Below are 18,851 nucleotides of genomic sequence, written 5' to 3'. Positions count from 1 at the left end.
ATGCTATTGTGTGCGTGCGTGCATGCGTGTGTGCGTGTGTGTGTGTGCGCGCGCGGGCGGACATGCAGGTATGCACATGTGTGGGTATATTTTCTACATTGACAGGAAGAGGACAGATGTTAAGGTCCTGGCTCCTGCTGATAACCTGTACTACCACTGGTTGGTGATCATCGCCACAGCCCTGCTGTACAACTGGTGCCTCTTGGTGGTCAGGTATGCTATCACACACCTATATCCCCCAACCAGTGAATGAAATTATTTGTCTCCTTTTATGACATGTGTCTTCTGATCTAGAGAAAACCATGTAGTATTATCAGTAACGCTTAAATGACATGTCTTCTCGACAAAGTACCTCCATTACCCATAACCCATGATAAACAGCAGTAACCATAATCCATGGTAACCTAAAGTGAATCCTCAATGGATAGTTTTTCCTATTGAAAATGACTTAATCTGTGTTGGGGAAACTGGCCTAGGGTGTACAGAACAGCATTCCAAAGGGAATTTTAACATGTCCCTTTCTAACACAACATGGCTTGGGTAGTTCCCATCTTGTGGATGAACCCCTGAATTTCTTTAGCATTGACATCTGACTCAGTGAGGGCTCACCAAACTTGTTGACGAAGGAGGCAGAGTAGTCCCAGATGCCACAGTTGAGGCCTGCCGAGTGATCTCTGAGCTCATACAGGATCTCCTCCATCTCAAACGCTGCCAGGACGTTCTCTATCAGCACGGTGGCCTTTATGCTACCCACAGGCAGGCCAATCTAGACAACACACACACACACACACAAAAACACACACACACACACACACACACACACACAATCCTACACAGTCACCTGGAATCCAGTGGAAAGTGGTCAAGATGGCTGCCTGCAAACACAGTTTGGTTTTTACTCCTGTGTTTTCACGCCATGTTCCTCTTGTATGTGCATCTGCTTCTCACGTTTTCAAAAAGGTAATTTATATATGAAAAACAACAAATAAAGAATAAAAAAGGTTTGCAAAACTGAAAAATAGTAGTAGTGGAGGATTGTGGTTGAACTTGTGGGCTGGCGTGTGCCAGAAAAAGACGAGGTGGAACTTTTCAAGGGAGACATCACTTGGTACTGGGGGTGGCGTTGCCGTAATGCACTCAGTTTATCAGCTACTGAGCTTGTGCAGTTCTCTGCTCAGCCACAAGGGTGCGCAGCAGGAAAGGGCCTAACTAATCATAACCCACACAGACCACTCCTATTTAACACACACCAAGGAGTTATGAATAAAACTGAGTTGAATAAAAAAAATAGCTTTCCTGAAGACATATTTTTCCCCACAGAAGTTTGATTTCATTTTATTAAAAGGTATTGGTTCAGCATTCCAATTGTCACAACCATCTGAAAGCTGATTCAAGGGGCCAGGGTTGAAAACCTTTTTTTCCCCCCACAGGCCACAGCCTTCACTGGCTGTGTCACCCATGTGATAGTGTGGTGGATGGAGTCATGCCACATATTGCAAGGCATTCAGAGTTTGGGTCTGTGCATGTTCCCTGGCATACCCGGCTCCTGCCACTTGGCCTGAGAACTGAGGAAGGTGTGGTCCAGGTTCAGGTAAGTGGTGAGGAACTCTGGGAAATCCCTCTTCTGGACCACCTCCAGGAACATGGCAGACGCCGTGAGTAACTTCTGTTCCTCCCTACAGGAGAGGGAAGGAGGGCTCAGTGAAGAAATCCAAAGGAAAATATGGAATTTTGTACTGTGACAGGATATAAAGGCTCAATGCGTTTCATTAACACACCAGGTCAATTGTTTTGGTACTTTGACTTGTTGCCACAAGTGGCTTGAGGAGTCTAATCTACCTGACAGTTTGGCAGTGTGTGACCCCTCTGAGCTTCCCCATGACCTGCTGAGTCAGCTCCCTCACCAGCCCACAGGTCACCACCGTGCCGTCATCCTCCAGCCTTGTCTGGTGGCGGATCCACTGCCACACCTGCACAGGAAACAGGTCACAGCTCATAGGAAGTGGGTCTGCTCCTCTGTACAGTACTGTATACAGTGCCTTGCATAAGTAATTGGACAGTGAAGCATTTTTTCTTCTTCTGGCAAAATACTCCAAAAGCTTGGATTTTCTTCATCATCCAGTAAGACAACAACCCAAAACATACTGGCATAGCAACTAGGGAGTTTTCAGGGCCAAAAATACCCTGAAAACTCCCTGTATATACAGAAAAGCTCTTTGTTGCTGGGGGAACCTAAACACACCTGGGATCTGGAGATCTCTGCAGTGGCCGAGTCCTCCACCTGTCCTTTGTAGAAGAAATGTCCCTTCCCTGGGCCAAAACCATGGAGACATATCAAGGACATTGTCACACATACACATACGCACACACACACACACACACACATATGCATCCCAAACTTGCTTAAAATGTACTAAATTAAAGGATGACTAATTGGAATGACCTATCAATCATCATTTTGGATTGAATTCAGTTGAGAGGCTAGCATTAGGACAATCATACAGATACTGCATTCGGACATTGACCATTGATATAGAAAATGTGATTCTCACCTGTGAGCCAAGCCTCGATAAAAAGGATTCCTACAGCAATGTTATACTTCAGGCCATACAGTGTTACTCCACCCTAAGGTAAAGTATAGACCAATACAGTACAGAGATGTGTGTCCAGTGCAGAATAACTTCAGTATTAATTATTTGTGTAGTACAACAGTATACAGAGTAGCACGATATGACTGAGTAACTGACCGCTGGCATACAAAGCAGGTCGTCCGGGGTAACTGTGAGGTCATCCCTAAGCTGGTGTAGCTGGTTATCACCCTGAGTGTGTTGCTGGAAAAGCTGAGGGAGAGAGGTGGGACAGACAGACAGACAGACAGACAGACAGACAGACAGACAGACAGACAGACAGACAACAGAGAGGGTGGGTTAGACAGAGAATGTAAAAGTGAGAGAGATTGAAACGGGTTCTTTGAAAGGATCAATAGCCAACACTCATCTACAACAGCTCGATAACATTCAGACATTACAGTAAAGTCCTTACTTTGTGCATGGGATCGATCAGTCCAAGATCATACACCATGAACCCGTCCACACCAGCCTTGATCTCCAGTAACTTCAGTCTGAACATGTTGGGGAAATGTGTAAGCGAAGTTGCAAACAAATAGAAAGCCACACAGTATCCTACATAGTTGAGTTGAACATTTGTACACGAATGTGATGAACATTGGGCTTGCCTGGTGACAGTAGCGAGCGCTGTCCTGTAGGAGTCGCTGTCCCTGTCCTGAGGCAACAGCAGGGCAGCCATGCCCCCTGTGGCTAGGGCACCACGGCGGTGACACGTCTGGACAAGCAGGTCCATGTAGCTCCGCAGGAAGCGCTTCTCCATGTTGACATACTTACTGCGGTCAGGAAGCAGGAAGGCCCCCCGGTGGCCTAGAAGAGAAACACATGACCCTTGACCTTTTGAGAGGGACTATTGAGGGAGTAGGTTTGACCAGGTTAAGCAATTGGGGGCTGTTTTTTTCTACGGGTAGTGACTTCCTGTTTGGCGCCGACGGCAACAAGAGCACCTGGGACGACCGGGTGCGCAGCAGGATCAACATCCAGCTCTGAGTTACCGTTACTATGGACACCAACTATAGTCTCCATCACTATGGGGGCCTTCATCTTCACCATGCAGACCAGCTACAGCCACTGTCACCATGTAGACTATCAGCCTTTGTCACTATGGAAACCATCAGCCGACCATCATTGTGGAGCATCACTGACACAGACATCTTTCCCAAGCATCCGTTGACTGTAGTTATATCAGTATTACAAAGCACACTTCTGGTATTTTTGCCACCAAAATGCTGATGTCTTTCAGTTTTTTTTTTAGTTTTTTTATACAAGTTATGAATCTTTGCTGGACTGAGGTATACAATAACCATAAAAGAGTTTTACTGAAAAGAAAAAAGGAAACAGCTAGAAGCAATATTTGAATGTTTGTCAATCCATCATCAGTTCAATACATAGTTATTGTTATATTTTAAATGTTTCAACTTCAACTTCTATCAAATCTTCCTATGAAATGATATTTTCAAAGAAGGCCCTGCCACCATGGTTGGTCCCAGGGCCATAACTCCCATTGAGGAGACACAGGGGACATGACCCTGGTAGTTTTGAGCCAAGGATTCCTCATGAACCTCTACATAGGTTGTGCTGACCTCTGTACAAAATGGACCCTGGCTGTGGTCTGTGAGGTAACAATGACTGGAGTTAGAATTCTTCTAAAACATTACACACTTATCACATACAGCGTCAAGGATGTCACAATTGACAATGTGATGACATAATGTAGAACACGCAGCTGGGGTTCTAAAATCCAGCTACAGTACTCCTGACATTCATTTACCTGCAATTCCTCTGTGTAGAGCAAGATAGGCAGATGTTATTTGTTCTTTTCACAGTTTTTTTTAAACTTTTGCTGTCTGAAAGGGCCATCAGACATGAATCCTAGTGCGCCCATTCAATCAATGGCCTCCTTGTATGTAGGAGATCTCCACAGGGACACCACTGAGGAAATGCTGCATGAGAAATTCAGCCCTTGTGGTCCAATCATCTCTATAAGAGTGTGCAGGGACATGATAACACACCAATCTCTTGGGTATGCCTACGTCAACTTTCAACAGCAAGCTGACGCAGAGCGTGCCCTGGACACCATGAACTTTGATGATGTCAATGGAAGACCTATGCGCATCATGTGGTCTCAGCGTGACCCTTCTCTGAGGAATAGTGGGGTAGGCAACATCTTCATTAAGAATTTAGTGGAGACTTTTGACAGCAAGGACCTCTACGACAGGTTCTCTGAGTTTGGGGACATCCTTTCCTGCAAGGTTGTGTCTGATGAGAATGGCTCTAAAGGCTATGGCTTTGTGCAGTATAACACCCAGGAGTCTGCTGAGAGAGCTATTAAGAGACTCAATGGAACTTTATTGAATGACAGAAAAGTGTTTATTGGACACTTCAAATCTCGCAAAGAACGAGAGGCTGAACTTGGATGTAGGGTCCGAGAGTTCACTAACGTGTACATCAAAAACTTTGGAGAGGATATGGATGACCAACGCCTTAAGGAGAGGTTTGAGAGATTTGGACCAGCCCTGAGCGTCCGTGTCATGACTGATGACACTGGTAAGTCCATGGGTTTTGGATTTGTCAACTTCCAAAGGCATGAGGATGCCAAGAGGGCCATTGATGAGATGAATGGCCGGGAGATAAATGGGAGGCGGGTCTATGTGGGCCGCGCCCAGAAGAGAGGAGAGCGCCAGACTGTGCTGAAGCGCCAGTTTGAGCAGATGAAGCAGGGCCGCAGGACCAGATACCAGGTGTGTGGATATGAAAAAAAGATTTTTAAAAATATATAAGAAAAAGAAGTTGATAGTCTTGGCAAACATTGTTGATGTATTTGAGACATGAAAAATATCTCACTAAACAGGGTTTCTCTCTACCAGGGTGTCAATCTGTATGTGAAGAACTTGCATGATCGCCTGGATGATGAGCAGCTGCACAAAGAGTTCTCCCACTTTGGAACAATCACCAGTGCAAAGGTGATGATGGAGGGTGGACGCAGCAAGGGATTTGGCTTTGTGTGCTTCTCCTCCCCTGAGGCAGCCACCAAGGCTGTGACTGAGATGAACGGCCATATCGTGGCCACCAAGCCCCTGTATGTGGCCCTGGCCAAGCGCAAGGAGGAGCGCCAGGCTCACAGAACCAACCAGCGCATGCAGAGGATGGCCAGCGTCTGCGCCGTTCCCAAACCAGGCATCAACCTCTACCAGGTTGCTCCCCCACCTGGGTTCTTCATGGCAGCCATTCCACAGGCCCAGAACTGTGCTGCCCCTTACTTCACCAACCAGGTGGCTCAGCTGAGACCCACTCCTCGCTTGTTCCAAAACATGCCCAACACCATGTGTCTATTGGCTCCCAGGCCTCAGATCTTCAATGCTATGAAGGCCACACCCTCCCAGGTGCCCCGTATGATGACCTCTCAGCGCATAGGTCAGTATATTTAGTGAAGCAACGCTGCTCATAAACACAATACCACTATGCCAATATTTGCCATGAATATACCTTTGATTATGATGATCTTCCCTCTCAGCTACCCAGGCCTTGAGACAGCGCCCTGCCAGTGCAGATGCAGCTACAGCCAGGATCCGCGTCATGCCCCAGAACAAGTACACAGCTAGTGTACACTACTCCCAGCAGCACATGGCTCCCCAGCCACAGGTCCTCATGCAGCAGCCTGCTGTCCATGTCCAGGACCTGGAGCCTCTGACTGCCTCCATACTGGCTGGCATTCCCCATGAGGACCAGAAACAGATGATAGGTGAGTCTGCTTGTTTGTTTCTATGGATCCCCATTAGCTGTTACTGTTACTGTTACTGATATTTATTCTCCCTGCCTCCAGGTGAGCGTCTCTTCCCATCTATCCACAACATGCACCCCAGCATCGCTCCCAAGATCACCGGCATGCTGCTGGAGATGGACAACTGTGATCTGCTCCACATGCTGGAGTCTCCAGAGTCCCTGCGCTCCAAGGTGGATGAAGCGGTTGCTGTGCTGGAGGCTCACTGGGCTGAGGAGGCTGCACAGAAATCTGGCCACATCCCAGCTTGAGAACCCTGGACTGCTTGACTACCATTCCTGTGTTGACTACCCGCCTGCCTACCTGACCCCTGCCTGTCTGACTACCCGCCTGCCTGCCCCACTCCTGCTCGTCTGACTACCCCCCTGCCTGCCGAACCCCTGCTCGTCTGACTACCCGCCTGCCTGCCGAACCGTGGACCGACCCTGGACTACTCGACTACCATTCCTGTGTTGACTACCCGCCTGCCTACCTGACCCTTGCCTGTCTGACTACCCACCTGCCTGCCCCACTCCTGCTCGTCTGACTACCCCCCTGCCTGCCGAACCCCTGCTGGTCTGACTACCCGCCTGCCTGCCGAACCCTGGACCGACCCTGGACTACTCTACAATTCCTGTGTTGAAACCTACTTCACCAATAAAAAGATTCTTGCATTGAAAAAATATTTCAAAATGAATAAATGATTTAATTACAAAATGAAAATGATTGACTCAGCGATGTCTAGAAAAGGGTAAGCTGTACCTCAATCATAAAAGTAAAAGCCCTTGTTGGACCAGATAGACCAGCAATGTACATCCCAGCTGGGCATGAAACAGAGGATGTGAATGAACAACTAGATCATTAAACAGTTGTACTTTTATGGCCCAGCTAGGCACATTCCATCAATTCCAATGCCATGATTTTGTCTTCACAGAATAATGTGAAAAGTATTTAGATTAAATGTTCATAACTGATAATACATTAGGAGCCAAAGCTCCTTTGTTGCTTGGCGACTAGGGACAAAAGTCCAGTTTTAATGACCAACACTTTCAGGAAGTAAAAGTCAATATCTAGTCTAATGTCTAACTCTCATGCTATTGCGTGTGTGAGTGCATGCATGTGTGTGTGCGTGTGGGTGAATGTGTGGGTATGTTTTCTACATTGACAGGAAGAGGACAGATGTTAAGGTCTTGGCTCTGAACTAGAGAAAACCATGTAGTATTATCAGTAACCCATAAATGACATTTACCTCAATTATCCATAACCCATGACAAACAGCAGTAACCATAATCCATGGTAACCTAAAGTGAATCCTCAGTGGATACTATATACTATTGAAAATGGCTTAATCTGTGTTGGGGAAACTGGCCATGGGTGTACAGAACAGCATTCCAAAGGGAATATTAACATATCCCTTTCTAACACAACATGGTTTGCGTAGTTACCATCTTGTGGATGAACCCCTGAATTTCTTTAGCATTGACATCTGACTCAGTGAGGGCTCACCAAACTTGTTGACGAAGGAGGCAGAGTAGTCCCAGATGCCACAGTTGAGGCCTGCCGAGTGATCTCTGAGCTCATACAGGATCTCCTCCATCTCAAACGCTGCCAGGACGTTCTCTATCAGCACGGTGGCCTTTATGCTACCCACAGGCAGGCCAATCTAGACAACACACACACACACACACACACACACACACACACACACACACACACACACACACACACACACACACACACACACACAAGCAACAACAGAACAGGATGCACTTAAAGTTGAGCACAAAGTAAGAAACTAAATATTCTTAGGAACAGAGAGAGAAGAATAAACTCTTAAAGCATCTGACAGGCCTGTACTATAGTCAAACAAACCTTGCGCTCTGTCCAGACGAATATTTTGTTCCATAGTCTTGCCTCCAGGTAACCCTCAACCTATCATGCAGCAATGGGAATGAGAAAAAGAGGGAGAGTGTGAGACATTGTGATGGAGAGATAAAACAGTTGTGATGTTAATTGTTCAACAAAACTATTATTCCTGATGGCCTTACTTTGGACAGGTAGAAATAGGGCCCACTCTTGCTGTCCAACAGCAGCTTTCCACAGTGGAACATGAGGAGACCGAAATCAAACAGAGGTCCTGGAACCTCTTTTCCATTCACCTGCACACACACAAAAGCAGCACACACACATCATCCATTAAAAACAAGCTGATGACTTGGACATACATCATTTGATGTATGTCTATATTTCAAGCCAGTCAATATGTATAGCAGATGCTGAGGACTTAGGGTTAGAGGTCATTAGAGTTGGAACTCCAACTACCATCAAGTTGTGTTCCACCATGTTCCAGGCGCGTGGGCGGAGCATCAGCACAGGGGCCTGGGATATGGGTGGGACATCTGTCGGAGGGGTGCAACCACAGGACACACATTAATAATGTAGGCCTTCAAACAATCATCTGATCTGACTTTTAGATCAACTGATATAGCCACTATGTCTGTGTGTGTGTGTGTGTGTGTGTGTGTGTGTGTGTGTGTGTGTGTGTGTGTGTGTGTGTGTGTGTGTGTGTGTGTGTGTGTGTGTGTTGCTGTTTTTAAGGTCCACATTTAACAATCCAAAGATTTCTTTTTTTGAGAGACCTCTTGAGTTCATGCCGACAGTAAGAGTAATGAGTAGAGTGGAGAACTCACCGGGAAATTGGTTGTGCACCACCCTGTAAACATTAGAAATGCCTTTAATCTGATTGTGGTATGTCGGGCAGTTTCCATCATCAAAATCAATCTGACAAGACAAAAACAAAACAGTGATACACAGTCAGCAATTGTGAAAGGGGCATTTCTGAAATGATCTGACAGTTTCAGGAACCACTAATAATAAAATTTGGAGCTTTTCTAAAACTATGCCTCCTCATTTCCTCTATTCTATACACAACTTGCCCTGTTCCTGGCTGTCTAGTAGTACATGTTTGCTCCTGTACCTGAAGGATTACCCACTATACCAGGTCACCCTGGTCGCCCCCTCACATTCCCTATAGACCCCCATCTGGAGGGTAGGCACACCCCCCACCTTGTACCTGTAGGCCCTGTGCAGGGGAGCTGAGAGCCTGGGCGAGGCGTTGGGTGTCACAGGGGGCCAGGTCCCCGACGTCCACATGCCTCCTCTGGAGCCTCTGAGTGACGGGGCGGACCCTCCAGGTGGGGTCACTCCGAATGGGGGCCGTGACCTCCAAGAACCCCGGCAGGTCACCTGACAGGTCCAGATGGGCCTTCCTCGAGATTCTGAGCCTCAGTATCTAGTATGATGGAGAGACACAAACCATTATGGTACAAGGCTACACATGGTGCTCTGTGGCTCAGTTGGTAGAACATGTGCGCTGGTAATCAGGGTCGTTGCTACCATTGAGGACTTGAGGACATGACCTCTGTAGTTTTGAGCCATATTTCAACTGAGCCGATTGTGAGTTTGTGATGAATAATTGTCAATTCCACAATTTTCTTTATCATGTCTCTCTCTCTCTCTCTCTCTCTCACTCACTCTCTCTCTCTCTCTCTCTCTCTCTCTCTCTTTCTCTCTCTCTCTCACTCTCTCTCCTTCTCTCCCTATGCTTTCACCTGCTTACACATAGTGTAACATTGTGTGTATCAACTAGGTTTTGGATGTTTTGGTTGACTATTTCAGCATGTACAAGCTTGCTTCTCTTCATGAATGTACAGTCATAGGAATGATGGTATTGAAGCAAGTCCACCTCAAGACTCTCACCTTTAGGCTACAGTAACACATCTGGGGAAAGAACTGTAGGGTAAAGTGAATGTACTCCAGCATGTCATCGTGGCAGTGTGCATACCCAACCACAGAATAGCTCCCTTGTGTCCTACCGTGTCAACATCTTCATCAAACATGGAGACCAACTCCTGCAGGAAGACCAGGGACTCAGCGGTGAAGATGGTTCGATACTCAGCCTCTATGCCTGGGGGAGAGGGTAGTAACTCCAAGCCTGCAGGGTCCTTTGTGTGCTATTGAACAGATCAAGAGTTTGGCTGCAGTATGGAGGCAATGGTGATATCATAGGATATAGGCTTATTTGAATTCATAGGTCTTTTCAAAGAATGTCATGATGAAATATAAAACTAGACTTAAATGTTTCAGTTATTAGATGCCAGACTTTAATAGCACAGAAGAAACCAGATACTTACAGACATGTTGATGCCAGCTGAATACGGTTCAGCTACAGGAGTGGACTTTGGTAAGATTCCCTCTCCACTGTTTGACTAAGCTCAGGATTTGTTTGGGTTGGGGTTAAAATTCACCTAAAAGCCTAAAACGTTCACAGGATTTTGAGGTGCTTACTCTCAGTTCATGTCCAATTTTCAGTACACATATATCAATGGATTAAACATGATACCTGTGCCAGGCTGTCAGTGGTTTAGTAGTCTAGACATAATATTCTGTTATGAAAATGTAGGAGGCGGGTTTAATCCTGAGCACGCCCCTTGTGTTGAAACTGATCCAATCACGAGAGACTTTCCTTTTCTTTGTTACCTCTCGCGATGTTTGTGATTTCTGTCAACACTGTACGTGGCTTCACGTCCAGCACTGGGCAGGAATTCCAGGGAGAAGAATGCCTCAGCAACCACAAATAGTATGTAATAGCGCAACCATAATAGATAGTCATATGACTTTAGACTAAAATATTTGAAGTCATAGATTTGATACGAATGTCCAATCGTATTTGTCAAGGAGGAGATTACTTTCTCAATTTGACAGCCTCGCCAAACTAGCCGGCTAGCATTGCATGCAGGTTTCTATAGGGATTTGCAAGCCACAACAGTTCCAACTGCTCCATAGTCAGTACAAATAACCTCGATAATTAATAACGTATCAGTATGGCAGATGTGGAGTCGTCGTTAGAATTCACTACTTCGCTGAGCAAGACTCTCCCCCCTCCACGAACACGAATTTTCAAGATCATCGTGATTGGGGACTCGGGAGTGGGCAAGACCTGCCTCACCTACAGATTCTGTGCGGGCAAGTTTCCGGAGAAAACCGAGGCCACAATTGGGGTGGACTTCAGGGAGAAACTTATCGAGATTGACGGCGAGAAAATCAAGGTAAACCGATGACGATGACATCATCGTGGTGGCTAATGGGAACAAATAAGGCAAGCAAAAACAAACAACAATGGCTAATGGCTCAGACAAGTATTCATATGAATTATGGCTTTCTTAAAGCCTAAAATCAGTTTACTTCAATTACCCTGCTCACATTATTGATATTGCTGGTTATTTCATACACTGCCCTCTGCAGAATCATACACGAATCATACAAGTCATATTAGTGCAATGCAGTACTGCCACAGTACTGGACAGATGCACTGTGATCTGCTTCAGGTCCCTATGGACTGATACCTTTTCATATTGCTCATTATTCTGACTAGAGTGTATTTTGTATCTCCATGTTTTCTCTCTCTTTCTCTCCCCCCAGGTCCAGCTATGGGACACTGCAGGCCAGGAGCGTTTCCGTAAGAGCATGGTTCAACACTACTACCGCAATGTCCACGCCGTAGTCTTTGTCTACGACCTCACCAGCGCCGCCAGCTTCCGGAGCCTGCCGGCGTGGATCGAGGAGTGCAAGCAGCACGCCCTGGGCCAGGAGGTGCCCAGGATCCTGGTGGGCAACAAGTGTGACCTGCAGAACTCCATTCAGGTGGGCACGGACGTGGCACAGCAGTTTGCCGACGCCCACTCCATGCCCCTGTTTGAGACGTCGGCCAAGAACCCCAGCGGCGAGGGTAACCACAGTGACAGAGGAAGCAGCGACCACGTGGAGGCCATCTTCATGACGGTGGCCCACAAGCTGAAGTCCCAGAAGCCTCTCATACTGAGCCAGCCGCCCGGTGGGGTGGGGTGGGACACGGTGAACCTGAGGACGGGGGGGGACGAGGCGGAGGCCAAGGAGGAGGCTAGCTGGGCCTGCAGCTGCTGAGAGGGAGGGAGGGGAAGAGAAGAGATAGGGCGAGGGGAGGGGAGGGAGCAACAGAGAGGGGGGGGATACAGGAAGTTGATGAGTCAGAGCAGATTCTGTCTGAGGATAAGACATTTTCCTGTCGCCTGCCCCCTCCAAAGTCAAGTTATGGTAAAAGCACCTTTCATGCTTTTAAGGGATGTTTAGTCACCTAAGGGATGGTGGAGTCCAAGGAGTAGTGCGCACACACACACACACACACACACACACACACACACACACACACCCACACCACACCACACACACACACACACACACACACACACACACACACACACACACACACACACACACACACCCCCCCCCCCCCCCCCCCCCCACCCATGACCTGTGCTCAATCTTGAATGTGTGTTACCGGCACAAACAGAAGTCCTGGAGGTGTCGGAATGGACTGTATTAGCATTTCATAAAATCTCAGTGAAACATCCATGGATCAAAAGGAAAGCTGGTGAAATGAGCTGTACAGACTGGTCTCTGTCTGCTCCCCACTGCACCTTGTTTGAGCTTGATTACAGAGAGAGAGAATATCTGTAGTTGTAATATGTCTATGTTTTTGTTCCGTTGCCAGATTAACAAACAACATTACTCATTTAGTGTTCAGTGGAGCATTGAGGGATATCACACATACAGTACCTCCCATCGTTGACAGGCCCCATTAGTGCACTTCACTCAGGTTGTCTCTGCAAAAACTCACTCTGCTATCTCATATTATTTCCCTGACAGTGTAGGGAAAGTAGTAAGGAGAAGTACTTATAGGGGAAAACAAGGTACTGGTTTAATTCCAGGCATCCAACTTCAAAAGTCTCCATTCAAAAGTATGGAACAGTCTCATACTCAAGTAGAAAGTCTTCTATTACTCACATCTAAAACAATGAATACAGTGTAAACAAAAATACCATTTACCTTACATTACATTTCTAAACATGTACAATTAGCACAAGTAGCTAACTACATACATAAACAAACCCCACTGTTTTTGTACCCTAGTGTTTTGGTGTCATCCCAAAGGCCTTTAATATTGTCACCATTGCTTTACTTGTATTTGGCCCACAGCTGGTACTGTGGTCTCCTCGCTAATCGCTATCCAGTACAGTATGAGGTTCAGCTTTACATGCTTTTATCATTTGCATATGATGCATAATGGCAGAGAACTGTAAATGCAACACAAAATTATGTTGCATTTACCTCAAATTAATAGGGTAGTCTTGCAATCTGCTTTTACAAGGTAATGGTGACCATACTGCTGTGTATGCATGGGTATTTTTATCTTATATAAATGTGTAAAAAAACAACAACTAATAGATATAGAGTTGGTTTCACAGACAAGGCTTAAGCCTAGTCCTAGACTAAAAAGCATTCTCAGTGGCAATTTGCCATTGAAAGTGTGAATTAGTCCAGGACTAGTCTTAAGCCTTGTCTGTGAAACCAGCCCATCGAGTAGAGATGAGTACCTGTGTCATTGCTTATTAACATTTGCTAGTTTGAATTAGGGAAAGTTGCAAAGAAACCCTCAATGACTATGGGTGGGATATACTGTCATTTCTATAGTCTGTGTGGTCACACAACTTGATTGTGATTGATGTCAGAAAATTACGGAAGTCTTTCGGTAAAATGACCAAGGGACAGGGGTCAGTTTCCCGAAAGCTTCATAGTTTAAGTATTACTTAATTCCTCCTAATCTCAAAGTCACGAGAGAGTAACAATTGTCAAATCAATATTTGCAGGTTCATCTTCTGTGCGTGAACTAACGAAATTCGCTAAATGAAGAACTTTGCTGGTCTAGAAGGGGAGTGGGCCTGGATTTTCAAAGAGATAAAGTACTTAAGCTACAAAGCTTTCGGGAAACTGATCTTAGTATGCTCTCTTTGTAGCCAGTAGAAAACGGATGCCACACAATGTAACTGCAACAATCAGCCTCTCAATGTAACAGTCGGCTCAAAAAGATGGCTTTTTACTCAGGATACAGTTGATCAAAAGTGCATTGACAGGTGTATGATTGACTCTCTAAGGCCTGTTTTTATATAAATTGGTCCGAAACACTAGACAAGTGAATGCTGTATCATTTATCCAGCACTCTGTCATTTCTCTTATGTGGCCTTTATGGTTTTAGAAGTGTCCTTTTGGTTTTAATGTGTATTATGTTGGTGCTTCATTCAGTTGAATAGCCCTTGTTTTATTTCTGCAAACATCTCTTGGGTCCACATGATACTGAAGTACTCTATCTTTGTTCACACTGCAGACAACACACCTCTTCAGTACTCCACAAACTCTTGTCCTCCATTTTTGTTTGATGTTTGCGTCGGGAAGTGATATCAGACAACACTGTGTCGCATAGGGAGTGACGGTTCAGACACAGGTCGCAGGGCCAGGGATCAGATTTGTATCTGATTTCAATCCATCTATGAAAATGGTTTGAAATATCTGATTGCATGTGTTCTTCGCCTGTTCAGAATGCAGGAAAAAAATCAATTTCAAATCTGATATGGGGAAAACGGACTAAAGTCTACTGTGTTCACACTCTCTTCAAGTGCCCTCATGTGTATGATTGAGAAAATGTGGCAAATAGCAACAAGAGATATCCTCCATCACAGAACTACTGGGAACAGAAAAGAGAAAAGGCTTGCAATGGTTTATGGATTACATTATAAATGTTATGTATAACCTTGCAATAAAGCATCCTGAATATTTCAATGCACTGTATCATATCTGAAGTTACTAGTAGGTGACAATAATTTACAAAATACAAAAAAATATTTAAGACAATTTATTAGACACAGCGTAGAATATAAAATCAGAGATATACATATACAAATTTGAGCAGTATCACACAACAGCTATGTACATTTAAACACAGCATATGGTGCAAGTCACACACTGACTCTTTGGCAGACTCAATAAACAATTAAACATTATTTATTTACACTCAACATGTACACTCACCGAACACTTTATTACACCTGTACACCTTCTCATGGTGGAGGTGGTGTAATGGTGTGGGGAATGTTTTCTTGGCACACTTTGGGCTTGTTAATACCAATCAATCATCGCTTGAATGCCATAGCCTATTTGAGTATTGTTGCTGACCATGTGCATCCCTTCATCTTGTGGAATCAATGCCATGAAGAATTGAGCAAAGGGAGGCCCTACCCAGTATTAGTATAGTGTTCCTAATAAAGTGTTCAGTGAGTGTATATTGCACAGATGGTTTATAAATCATTTGAGTGGCACAGGGGAAAAGAAACCAAACATTTTTTGTCATAGTTTCTTCAGACCCAGAACGTAAAAGTAAAGTAAAAACGGCCAAGTGACACACCTTTGGGAAAAGAGGGTTGAAATGTGTTTGGCACAGAAACATGTGATTCTGCCTGTTGAAAGTATTCCAAATACTTTTCTGTGGAGAAATAATGGCACCCGTCAACCCAAGACTTCTATAATAGGCACAAACTGGAGAAAAGGCATGAAAGACATGAAAATGAGTGTTTTAAGACAGGTCGTAGTACCTCCTGACATAGTACCTCCAGTGTGTCAAAATGTTGACTCCTGTTTGTTGTATTTTCCAGTTGTATGGACCCTAACAGTAGACACTAAAGCCTGTTATGATGATCAGAGACCAAGGGATCTCTGTCTTCCCTTGGATGCATCTCAATAGTTCAAAATAGCTTCCCCCTCTCCACTCAATCTGAAAGGATTCTAGAGGAGAAATCCATTATACAATTGGGATGCACCACAAGAGTATTGTGCTTCTGCTGTGGAACCCACTCTCTCAGGTGAGTCTGCTGTAGGATGGGCGTTTGGACGGCGTCTCCTCTTCCTCAGCGCACCTGTCACTGAACTGGGCTGGAGAGTTAAACAGTCTGTCTTCGCCACCTGCTGGAAAGTGAGGGGAACTACATCAGTCAGTACCAATGATGACAAAGCAGAGGATACACCTCAATCTCAGTGACTCAGAGTACCACTAATAAACTGCTCGACTATGCCACCTTAAATCGTAAATTACGGTCAGTAATGTGATTCATCAAAGAGGGATGACTGTGTATATCATATGCCTGTATATGGTGGCTTGTTGTAATGTTGTAGTTCATTCTCAGGTTCAGGATTGAGCAACAGCAGGAATTATCAATCAATAGGTGTATTACAATCGATGTTGGAACATGTTGCAACAAGGGAACAATCTCCAGCATCACAGCAGAGAAATTGTCCAACCTCCAACAGGAAGGACACAGCTTATACCCTAGAATCAGTTAGGTAATACAATGACTATTTTGTTTGTTTGTGCATGTGATTGCCTGTTGATAATGCCCTCCCTTTCACCTCCCCCCGCCCAGGTCTCATACCTTGCCAGGTGCACACAAGCTCCGTCTCTGGGAAGGGGTCACTCTGGGGGACCAGTGTCTCCTGAGACACGAGACACAACACACACACACACACACACACACACACACACACACACACACAAATGACTGCATTCATATCAGGTATGATACAAAGTGATGTGGTGTTACATATACATATATAGAGAGAGAGGGATAGTTTAATCCTACAGTACTGTGGCACGGCTGCATGTCCTCACCAGGCCTGTGATTCCGTCGTAGCAGCCACAGAGGGGCAGACTGCGACAGCCCACCAAGGTGATGAGAGAGGAGAGGGCCAGGCTGATGACACAGGTCAACAGCATGGTCGCGTTAGCTCCTTTTACCATCCGGTGCAGCACAAACCTCTGAGGAGAGCATGCATACCTTTTATTATTATTATTATTATTATTATTATTATTTCAGAGCCATTTGTGATGTGATAAGGTTGACCTGACATGGAGTGAGAAAGGAAGTGAGTCACCACATTAGAGGTCAGAGGAGCAGCCATGGGTATTAGTCTGTTCCTACTTAAACCAACTCCTATCTGACAACAACAAAGGAAAAAGTAGAGACAGACTGACACCTAGACTAGAGAGAGCGTGCTGTGTGTATGAGGGAGGTAGTTTAGGATTGTTTGAAGAGCTGGAGAATGGGTGTATTACCACTTCAGGAAGGTGGTGATGGTGGAACACCTCATCATCATCCTCCCCATAGGTCAGTGTCAAACAGGCATAAAAGGACACTATCACCGCAGCAACGCAGGAGAAGACAGAGGCAACGATCATCACATTCACCTGGTAAAACCATCATCACATTCACAGGTAAAACACGAATAGAGATCTCAGCTAGTTATATTCAACTTATTGAATAAACTAAAACACAGATACACTTATACAACGTTTACATCATCAGAAATCAACTTTAAGCCAATGAACAATCGATTGACGCTCTTATTCTTTCAGTGTCAATTCAACTAGGCTACATACTGTAGTAGTAAGTGCAACTTACTAATATTGGGTTCTTCCTTTGGGATGCAAAAAGTGCCAGTACACCTGGGGAGGCCATTATCTTCAGGAAGGGACGGATACAGACATAGGCTACAATGAGTCCTCGTCAATGGAGTTGAGAGAATGACAGACCATACAGGTTTAAGTTCAAACGGGCATTTCATTGCTTACCAAACCTGCCCAGATTGGTGCCCTGGTTACGCTGAGTGTGGTGTCTTTTCGGAAAACTGCGTCCATGCACCCGCACACCACGCACAGCGCCGCGCAGGCGACTTGTAGGATGCCCAGCCCCACGACGCTGCGCTGGTTGAAGATGAAGTACCTGTAGCGGTCCATTGTGTTGCTTTGACTGAGGCTACACTTGACTAAACACCGATTCCTAGGGTGAAACACAAGCATTATTTTCGTATCTACACTGTCAACACCATCCCCTTCTTCGTGCGTTATAATATCCATTGCACCCCAACAACCACTACGTTGAAAATCAAACGTAGTGGTTGTTGGCTTTGGTAGCGTCCGAAGCCCTTTGTCTCTATATGGTGGAACATTACAATACCCCCCCCACCTGCTTCTTTCTCTTATTATTTTAAACAAAAAGTTATTAGATTTGTATAACAGAAATAGGTGATTACCCCTGGTAAGTACTTTCCCCCCTTCTTACCAGCGAGTTTCTTCCGGGCTGTCGTTAGTTTCTATTGACTCAGTGGACAGGTGAACTCCAGCGCTTGTTACCCATTAACCTGCACACGCGCAGGTGCACAGCATAGGAGAAAAGACCATGCAAATGGTTAACTCCTTCTCTGCCGAACAGAAAATAACCATAGACTAGTTTTTATTTTTTTATTATTTCCTAAATGCCTATGGCTTACCCATGAAACATATGCAAGGTAAATGGTTCATGCAGTGTTTACTCTTGATTATCCTGAGACACAGCTACAGCGAACAGTCGCCGTCACTGTTGACATTTTTCAAAAAGAGAGCCTGCAGGCTTTTCAGAATCCAAAGCTCATCTGTTCGTCTGCATCATGTGCAAAGCACAACGCAAAACAATAGAGAAGATGTGAATAAATCACACATATCTAGAGAA

At 45.3% G+C, this 18,851-nt stretch overlaps 4 protein-coding genes across 5 annotated transcripts; 2 read left to right on the top strand and 2 right to left on the bottom strand.

Moving 5' to 3' along the window:
• Positions 1–1,504: 1,504 nt before the first annotated feature.
• On the bottom strand, positions 1,505–10,583 carry ugl (ureidoglycolate lyase; the record flags this gene model as incomplete). Its single annotated transcript, XM_083685619.1, has 15 exons — positions 1,505–1,676; positions 1,840–1,970; positions 2,243–2,310; positions 2,553–2,625; positions 2,748–2,840; positions 3,043–3,121; positions 3,236–3,434; positions 7,891–8,047; positions 8,257–8,316; positions 8,433–8,543; positions 8,707–8,783; positions 9,075–9,165; positions 9,458–9,676; positions 10,260–10,397; positions 10,578–10,583. The coding sequence occupies 15 exons, from the start codon at positions 10,581–10,583 to the stop codon at positions 1,505–1,507; spliced, it is 1,674 nt and encodes a 557-aa protein (XP_083541745.1).
• Positions 4,490–6,656, top strand: LOC310816548 (polyadenylate-binding protein 1A-like; the record flags this gene model as incomplete). Its single annotated transcript, XM_083686799.1, has 4 exons — positions 4,490–5,365; positions 5,492–6,038; positions 6,139–6,366; positions 6,448–6,656. The coding sequence occupies 4 exons, from the start codon at positions 4,490–4,492 to the stop codon at positions 6,654–6,656; spliced, it is 1,860 nt and encodes a 619-aa protein (XP_083542925.1).
• Positions 10,584–10,972: 389 nt separating the features above from the next.
• rab33ba (RAB33B, member RAS oncogene family a) lies at positions 10,973–15,078 on the top strand. The gene is made up of 2 exons (XM_083686459.1): positions 10,973–11,492; positions 11,866–15,078. Exons 1-2 carry the CDS (start codon positions 11,268–11,270, stop codon positions 12,364–12,366), a joined length of 726 nt encoding a protein of 241 aa, XP_083542585.1. The 5' UTR covers positions 10,973–11,267; the 3' UTR covers positions 12,367–15,078.
• Positions 15,079–15,174: 96 nt separating this feature from the next.
• Positions 15,175–18,446, bottom strand: LOC310815969 (uncharacterized protein). Of its 2 annotated transcripts, none has more exons than XM_083685939.1 (7): positions 18,426–18,446; positions 17,936–18,143; positions 17,766–17,825; positions 17,420–17,551; positions 16,976–17,122; positions 16,740–16,800; positions 15,175–16,275 (listed from the first exon to the last, which is right to left on the bottom strand). In XM_083685939.1, the coding sequence occupies exons 2-7, from the start codon at positions 18,098–18,100 to the stop codon at positions 16,169–16,171; spliced, it is 672 nt and encodes a 223-aa protein (XP_083542065.1). In that variant the 5' UTR covers positions 18,101–18,143; positions 18,426–18,446; the 3' UTR covers positions 15,175–16,168. The 2 variants fall into 2 exon arrangements, with proteins under 2 accessions (XP_083542065.1, XP_083542066.1); XM_083685940.1 differs by having other exon boundaries at positions 15,175–16,272.
• Between the last annotated feature and the right edge of the window lie 405 nt (positions 18,447–18,851).

This window comes from Argentina silus (genome assembly GCF_951799395.1).
Source record: "Argentina silus genome assembly, chromosome: 15".
Lineage (NCBI taxonomy): Eukaryota > Metazoa > Chordata > Actinopteri > Argentiniformes > Argentinidae > Argentina > Argentina silus.
Note: the sequence above shows the minus strand (reverse complement) of the source record. Positions and strands in the feature narration are given on the sequence as shown.

Excerpts from the sequence above, each read along its gene's own strand:
- LOC310815969 (XM_083685939.1), bottom strand. The coding sequence starts at position 18,100 with ATGGACCGCTACAGGTACTTCATCTTCAACCAGCGCAGCGTCGTGGGG. Across the intron at positions 17,123-17,419 it reads ATCACCACCTTCCTGAAGTG|AGGTTTGTGCTGCACCGGAT; the intron begins GTAATACACCCA and ends TGCTCTCCTCAG. Across the intron at positions 16,276-16,739 it reads GCTTGTGTGCACCTGGCAAG|CAGGTGGCGAAGACAGACTG; the intron begins GTATGAGACCTG and ends CTCACTTTCCAG.
- rab33ba (XM_083686459.1), top strand. The coding sequence starts at position 11,268 with ATGGCAGATGTGGAGTCGTCGTTAGAATTCACTACTTCGCTGAGCAAG. Across the intron at positions 11,493-11,865 it reads TTGACGGCGAGAAAATCAAG|GTCCAGCTATGGGACACTGC; the intron begins GTAAACCGATGA and ends CTCTCCCCCCAG.